The following is a 7593-nucleotide window of genomic DNA, read 5'->3' on the forward strand; positions in this document are numbered from 1 at the left end:
TCCAGGAAATGACCCATTCATGGCCGCCTCCTTTGACAGCAATACACACGCCTAGTACAGCTGAGCCCTCCAAATTTCCTTTTCCCACAAAGGTAATTCTTTACAAGTACAACAGGCCCTGTATCCATACCCGTGCGAAGTCTGAAGTATTGCTATGAGATAGATTAACCTAGCACTAGCTGTTGAAATCTTTGCAGATCAGGTTAAAACTGCCACTAACTTAGCTTCTGAAGTGCTTCATAATGTTTTCAAACACTTCACTCTCCAAATTATGTGGGAACATCTTACCTTTGTACGGGGTTTTGTAGCTTATGAAAGCATTCAGGACTTTTCAGTAAATTCTCTCACTTGAGACTTCTTACTTAGACATGGGAAAACAGAAGTACAGGGAGAGTGAGTGAGGTAGGTATCTGATTCCTCGTTCAGAATTTAGATATATGCATAACACATAAATCTTAGACTTTCTCATACCCACTAATTTTCTTAAAGTTTGCTGTGATCATCTTCTACATTAGTGCTGGTCTTAATAACAAGTGAATCAGTTGCTGACTCACATGTTTCCGTTGAAGTATTTGTGAACAGTGTATTTTAAACACTGCCATTTTCCTTTGCTTATTTGTACTTTGGGATAACCTTCAGAGTATAGAAATAGCACCTTCAGATCTGTGTTCTGTCCAGCTTGGTATGGATGCACACTCTTAATATATTAAAGCTATTCCTTTGCATGGTATTGTTTTCAAAAGAGGTTATATCTACCCAGACCAGAATCTGCCATGTTAGATACTTTACATATTTTCTCATGATAGTTTTTTTTAATGTTGTTCATTATTCCTGGTAAAAAAACATTATACTTTGTAAAAATAAGTAAATAACTCTTTGCTCAACACCAAAGGAAAAATAAATTCTAGGAAAGAATAGAAGAAATAAATAATAAATAGAAGAACTAAAACCCATTTTACATATGTAAAAAATAGATTTAGCAGTGATGCAACCTTAGATTTATAAACCTTAATATTTTAATAACTAGAGATTTTTTTTTCTTTCTAGGATTCTCAGCACATCAGTTCTGCAACCCAAAACCAAAGTAAGTGGAACTGATTATTGCATTGGAGAACAAAGCATGGTTTTTGTTGTTTTACTATTTAAAAAAAAAAAAAAAAAAAAAATGGAAACTAGCCCAGCACAGATGAGGGCTTCCTATTTTGAAAGAATAGGAAGGGAGCACAAACATAAAACTGTGCTGTAGGTGCAATTTCAGATTGTTGCAAAGAGTTAATGAAGATGTCATAGTAAAGTACTTGACAAATATAATGTGTCATAATTATAACAAATATAATTGCCTGACGTATGCACACATCTTGAATGTGACTCTCAAAGCATTGTAACCCAGAAATAGTATATAGAATAGATTAGGATATTTTGTGTGGTTCTTGTGTTTTTTTTCTTAGAAAAGTAAGAAATTTGTATAAGGAATAGAGTACATAACTTCTTTAGTTTTTCTTTATGTATTCACCCTGCAATTCTTGTTTGGTCTCTCTTTATGGATTGTAAATAGTTGAGAATTCAGAGGGAAACATAAGTAAGCTAACTGGATCCAGCCTTTCTCTTCATCAATAACCCCTTGATTCAATAAAGTTTTTGTGTCCCAACTACATGCAAGGCATTTCAAACCTTATAGAAATGACTAGGGTATTTGCAGTCATTTTGTTTATTAATATATGGTGCATGTCCAAGTTATGAAGTATTAGTCTTCAAAAAAAATAGGGCAACCAAAGTAGGATATGTATGTATGTTGGGAGAAGGTTGCACATAGATACTCCATGGAGGTGACTCTTCCTCAAATCTCCCCACCTCATTCTTTTCCCTCACTTATATATTTTTTCCCTTTATTTTTCTACAGTTTAAATTGCACGGATGTGAGGAGAGTAGAAAAAAGATGAGGAAAGCAAGAAACAGAATATCCTTTCCTCTAGAGCAGGGGTGTACCCACCATAGCCTGAGAGTCCATCTGTTCTGCAGCTGGTTTTTGTAAAGAAGGTTTTATTAGGACACAGCCATGCCCGTTCATTTATTATTATGCCACGAGGTACGGCTTGCAACGCCTGAAATACTGACTATCTGACCTTTATAGAAAAAGTTTGCCATTCTCTGCTCTAGATACTAAATAAGATCTTGCAAAAGACTCATGACTGAATTTCCCCCAAATGCAGAGAAATAAGCCTGATCATCCTGCCACAGTGGTAAAGGTATTAGGCATACTTTGGTAAAAGTATGGTAAGGTAAAATTAACCGAAATTAATGGCTTCTTGGTGAGGTCGGGACCTCTTTTTTTCTCAGCATCTTGGCGGTCCCTGCAGAGACAGATAAGCAGTGGAGTGGGACAAGGCTTGGCAGGACGGCCATCTCAGCTGTGGACAGGCTTGCTGTGTGCCCTTTTACCGCTTGCTCTCCCCATTTGCTAGGGCTGCCCGCCAGGCAGATCATATGCCTTACCCTGGGTTCCTCACAGCTTTGATGATTGCTAACTCCTGGTTCAGAAAGACCCTTTAATCCTTTAAATTGTTTGATTCCCCCTTTTAGCGAAACCTAGCTGAAGATGAGCTGGTAAGCACTTTCTTGGCCGAGGATGGGTGGCCCTCTCGGCCAATGGAGTAGTGTGGGCCGATTTCTCCTTGCTCTTGCTCCGAGGCGTTTTCAGACCCTGGCAGGTCTCCAGTAGGTCTTGGCTCACTAGATGCTTACCCTGGGGTTTTTCATGCTGCTGCCATTCTGTCTGTCTGTGTTCCGGGGAACCTTGTTTACTTTTGTGAGAGTGGGGCCTAGTTGAACCCTAGAGAGGTCTAGTTTTATGTTGGGTGAAGAGGGAGTTAGTTATCTTAAGGTTTTGTTTGGAGCCTGCAGAGAATGAAGTATGCCTAAGGATAACCAGAGCCTTGGGGCGCTTCAAACCCAGTGAAGACCAGTATATGAGAGTCCCTGTGAGTGCCTTGAAGAGTGGCCTTAGCCCCTCCCATTTGTAGTCCTGCCTATAGCTTCCTAGCCAGGGGGGGAAGCAGTTGTAACTGTCATGTAAGAGCTGCCGCCGCCATGAGGGTGAAGTGATTAATTGCAAGGTCTCCACGTGACATTGTTGGGAAATCTCATTCAAGCCTGCCTCAAAGGCACCCGTATTCCCATTCCACTCCCCGTTCCGTTTCAGGTCCCTATTACCTCACGCCTAAAGCAGCTTCCCAGATGGGTTGTTGCCTCCACCATTAATATTGCCTGTTCCCTTCTAGGTTCTGCCAGGTGGCACCACTAGATGAATCTTTCTGAGGAATCTCTCTAGCATGTCCCTGGTAGAGACCTTTGGTGGTGTCTCATTGCCTAACAAAGTTAGAACTTACCATCCTGGCATTCAGCGCCCTCCCAGATCTGACTTTCACCCATCTTTCCGTGGTGTCCACACATTTTGTACCCTGTCCTTATTACCCTTTCCAAGTCTGTGCCGTTGTAAATCTTCCCTCTCCTGCCTAAAGGCCTTCCTCCTCCTCCTCCCCCTTTGGCCAGCAGTCATTCTGTCAAAACCTCACCCATCTTTTGTGACACAGTTCATTTTGCTCCTTGTCTAGCTTGCCTTCTTCAGTCAGTACCAACAGAGAGACCATTCTTGAGATTCCTGGGACAGTTCATTTCTGTGACCGATCTGTGTGCCCCTTTCACACTGCCCGCCACTGGAGATATTTGTGTGCCCGGCACACGTCCCTCGGTCACTTGTCAGCTCATCGAGGGTAGGGTCGAGTGCCTTGAGCATCTTGTCTCTGGGAGACAGTGTGACTACGTGGATGGGGGCAGGTGTTGAATAATGGACAGGTGAGAGGGAGCGCACACTCAACGGAGGTCAGAGGCTGGGAAAAAGGAGTGCTGGTAAATCCCTGGTAGATGGGGAAGGGCAGAGCAGGTGGGAGGGAGAGCAGCTCTGTCCTAGGGCTTCTTCCATGGGGGTCCCCCACCGCGAGCTGACATCAAGGAAAGTCAGGTCCCCAGCATGTAGGAAAGTTACCAGTCATGGGGTAGGGTGTGCTGCAAGCAGGGCTTTTCTGTGACTTTTTGCTCTGTTTAGGGTTTTTCGATTCTGAGCAAGTCCTTGTTCTAGAGGTAACGTAAGTGTTACTGTATGATGGTGAGGTTGTACCGAGTGCAGTGCGTATAGCAAGCACTATGGTTGACCGAGTTGAAGTAGACTAAGTGTTCAGGTGGAAAAAGCGAGGACTGGGGTGAGGGGGACAGCACAAAAGGGGGGGATTTATAATAAACTCAGGAATGTATCTCATTGTGCTGCTCTGATCATTTTTCCTTCCCCCACAGAACAACATGATACATCTTCAAAAACCCACACTAATTCTCAGCAGGGAACATCGTAAGTAATATGCTTTTGTTTATTAAAAGTTTATAACGTAACATGGTAATTTCCCATGTAAATCCATTGCTTAGATTTTTTTTTTCCCTACCACTTTCAAGTAATGACTTTCATAACCTACCACTGCATCGTAAAAGGAAGTAATGCCCTACATTTATACTTGGATTAAGTTCTTCTGTTGAAGGTTCAGGCACCACAAGAGAGTTTGCTAAGGAGTTTTCTCAAAAGAAAGGCATGTGAGCCATTCTTTACATGTTAACTGTGGAAAATAGAAGGTCTTAGCGTTGTAAATTTCAGTCCTAAATAGCTTTTGCTTTGGAAAACAAATTTTAGGGGATGTGTACAATTTAAGATTTTTTTGCCACTTTTTTGGCCTAGTTTTAACTAATAAAGAACGAGTTCTGTTGCCCAGCTGTTCTTTATTAAGGCCAAGTAAGTCCAGATACATTTGGGGTTTTTAGAACAGTTTAAAGTACATAATAAAGATTTTTCAAATCAGCAGTTGGACCCACTTGGTCATTTCTTGATGGTATTGAAGTAATACTTGTTTTCGTCCAACTGCAAAGGGTTTTTGGGAACGAGGTGATGCTCCTTCAGTACTAATCAGTTACTGACGGGGGGCAGAGGGGGGCGCCAGCCTCCCAGAATTTCGGGTTTAAGCTCCAGCTTTGCTCTGGGTACAGTGTTTGTTCCATGCATCTTGGAAGGGGTCATTGCTGTGGGTTGAGTATTTTGAGAAGCTGTGTAGTCGAGGCAAAGAGGTTATTTTATCTTTTCACCGTGACTGAATGTGGGACTAAGTTAAATCACGTCTCCCAAGTGCCAGCTCCTTTCTCTATCGCAAAACAAGAAAAAAAGAACAATATGGCAAGATATTTTTATTTTTTTTTAAAGATTTTATTTATTTATTTGACAGAGAGAGACATAGCGAGAGAGGGAACACAAGCAGGGGGAGTAGGAGAGGGAGAAGCAGGCTTCCCCGCCGAGCAGGAAGCCCGATGTAGGGCTCGATCCCAGGACCCCGGCCCGGGATCACGACCTGAGCCAAAGGCAGATGCTTAACGACTGAGCCACCTAGGTGCCCTGGCAAGATATTTTTAAAGATTAATTTCTTATAGTTCAAAGGGTGGACTTTTTTGTGCGTGTAATAAAAGTTATTTCATTTGTGGTACTGGCAGATGGTGAGATTTTTGCTTGTTTTTATTGCCCTTTACCAGAAAAAAAAAAATTTTTTTTAACCTTGTGCCTTTTCTTTCCCTTCTCCACCCCCCTTTCTTTCTTCCTTCCTTTTTAAATTTTACTGGCTCCTGAATTTTGGAAGTCTGGAATCGATGGCTGGTAGAGAACAGAAACTGTAGTTCAAGGGACTGCAATTGTAATGATTCTGTGGAAGCTCTAACATCCCCCAAGGTTTTACACCTTGGGCTCTTTGTAACGATTGGTAGTAAAGCCCTTTAGACCATAAAAGGCCCCTGTCTGTGTTTTTGGAGGCAGCGAGGAAGGGAGAATTGAAGAGGAAAGGAAACCGCTGTGTCCTTGGGCCTCTGGGGAGAGGAGGAAAGGCCACTGGATGTGAGCGAGGCCCAAGAAGCAGCTTCACACTGAGCAGGCCAAAGTCACACCCTCTCACACCCATTTCCATCAGCTTTCAGGCTCGGGTAGTCGTAGGGACCATTTTCTGTGTTGGGTTTGCTCCTCAGAGAGATGGGCCATCCTCCTGCTGAGTTAAAGCCCAGAAATCAGAGGTGCCTGCAAGTGCGTGACAGGCATATGACATAGGTAGTGCTCTCTTTACAAAACTGTTCATTTGCCATATATAAAATCACCTAGAAAAGAATATTTATTATGATCCTGGTAGACTGAAGGAGGGGAGGAAGACAGGGCCCAGGGAGGCAAAGAGGAAAGGGAAGCGTGACAGAGGAGGAGAGAATGGGGGGGGTGGGTACGGTGGTGGCCGGACGGGTGGGGCTGGTGGCATCGATAAGAGCCAGAAATGTTATCTCTGGGGAAAAGGAATCACGTCCGTGTCCCAGTTAATTTGTGCAGTGCAGTCATGGTTTCAGACTCAGTAGGTCACATCTGTTGGTGCTCACAGGTTAATTTGATCTAGTGTCAGCGTGCAGGCTCTTTGACATGCACTGAAACTCTTTGAGCGGCAGAGTGCCAGAGAGATGGTCTAACGTACTTTGAATGTCAGAGAAAAAAACGTTCATTTTGGGATCATGTGTACTGTGGTTTTAAAACTCAATCTAGGTCTTAATGCTTTTTCTTTCAGTTGCTAGTATTTGGGAATCCTCAGATACAATATTATTCTCTGGACTTGGTTCCAGGTGACTTGGAGATCTTTCCAAAAATTGCTTCCATGCATCCATTCAAGGCATAATTAGTGAACACATGCTGTGTGCTTGGTGCTGCTTTAGGGACTTGGAAACGGTGGCCGCTGAGACAAAATTCTTGTGTTTTTGTCTTGTAACTTAATGCGGGTGGAATGGCATACAAACTAGGTGCTGTGATGGCTACAGGCTCAGGGAGCAGTTCTTTTGGGTGACGGTGCTACTTTTGGGAGGGAGGTCAGGAAAGGTTTCTCAGAGGAGTGACATTTGATCTGGAGCCTGAATGATGGGAGAGCGAGGCAGAGAATTTCTGCTACGTCTAAAGGGGCTTGATAGATTTTGCAGCAGGCTCTGAAGCCATTTGAAAACATTGGGGAGTAGTAATTCTTACTGGCAGTGACAACTTTGAAGTAGTTCCTTTGCCTATGTAAAGGTTTTGAAGGAGCTTGTGGAGGTCCATTTAAATCTCACATTTGGTCATAACTGCTAATTTCCTGCAGTAAGTGACCATAGACTAATTTAAACATTGCCTGAAAGATTGAATAAGATATGTTTTAATGCGCTAAGAATCTGTTAGCCCTGAAGGCAGTTTGTGCCTTCCACCCACTGTGGGATGCTGGGCTATTAAGTCAACAAGATGTGGTCTACTTCCACAAGAATGTGTATTCTCTCTCACCCTGCAGGGGCCTCCAAAGCCTGCTAGTAACTTACCTGTCTACCCCCCTTACGATCCCTTTTCCCCCATATTCTGGTATACTTTCCATTGTGGCCATGTTGGCCCCCCTTGCTGTTTATTTATTTATTTATTTCCTTCCTTCCTTCCTTCCTTCCTTCCTTCCTTCCTTCCTTCCTCCCTCCCTC

General features: G+C 43.1%; 1 protein-coding gene across 6 annotated transcripts in view; it reads left to right on the top strand.

Annotated features, from left to right (window-relative positions):
* AFF1 (ALF transcription elongation factor 1) overlaps nucleotides 1-7593 on the top strand; it is a 202702-nt gene that overhangs the window by 154316 nt on the left and 40793 nt on the right. For all 6 annotated transcript variants that reach the window (XM_025887178.2, XM_073891900.1, XM_025887181.2 and 3 more), the window contains 3 exons: nucleotides 6-92; nucleotides 1048-1084; nucleotides 4348-4399. In XM_025887178.2, the coding sequence (XP_025742963.1) occupies nucleotides 6-92; nucleotides 1048-1084; nucleotides 4348-4399 (176 nt within the window). The remainder of the gene's footprint in view (nucleotides 1-5; nucleotides 93-1047; nucleotides 1085-4347; nucleotides 4400-7593) is intronic.

The sequence above is a fragment of the Callorhinus ursinus genome, unplaced genomic scaffold (genome assembly GCF_003265705.2).
Source record: "Callorhinus ursinus isolate GAN/ISIS: 27379988/994484 unplaced genomic scaffold, GSC_fseal_2.0 scaffold4, whole genome shotgun sequence".
NCBI lineage: Eukaryota > Metazoa > Chordata > Mammalia > Carnivora > Otariidae > Callorhinus > Callorhinus ursinus.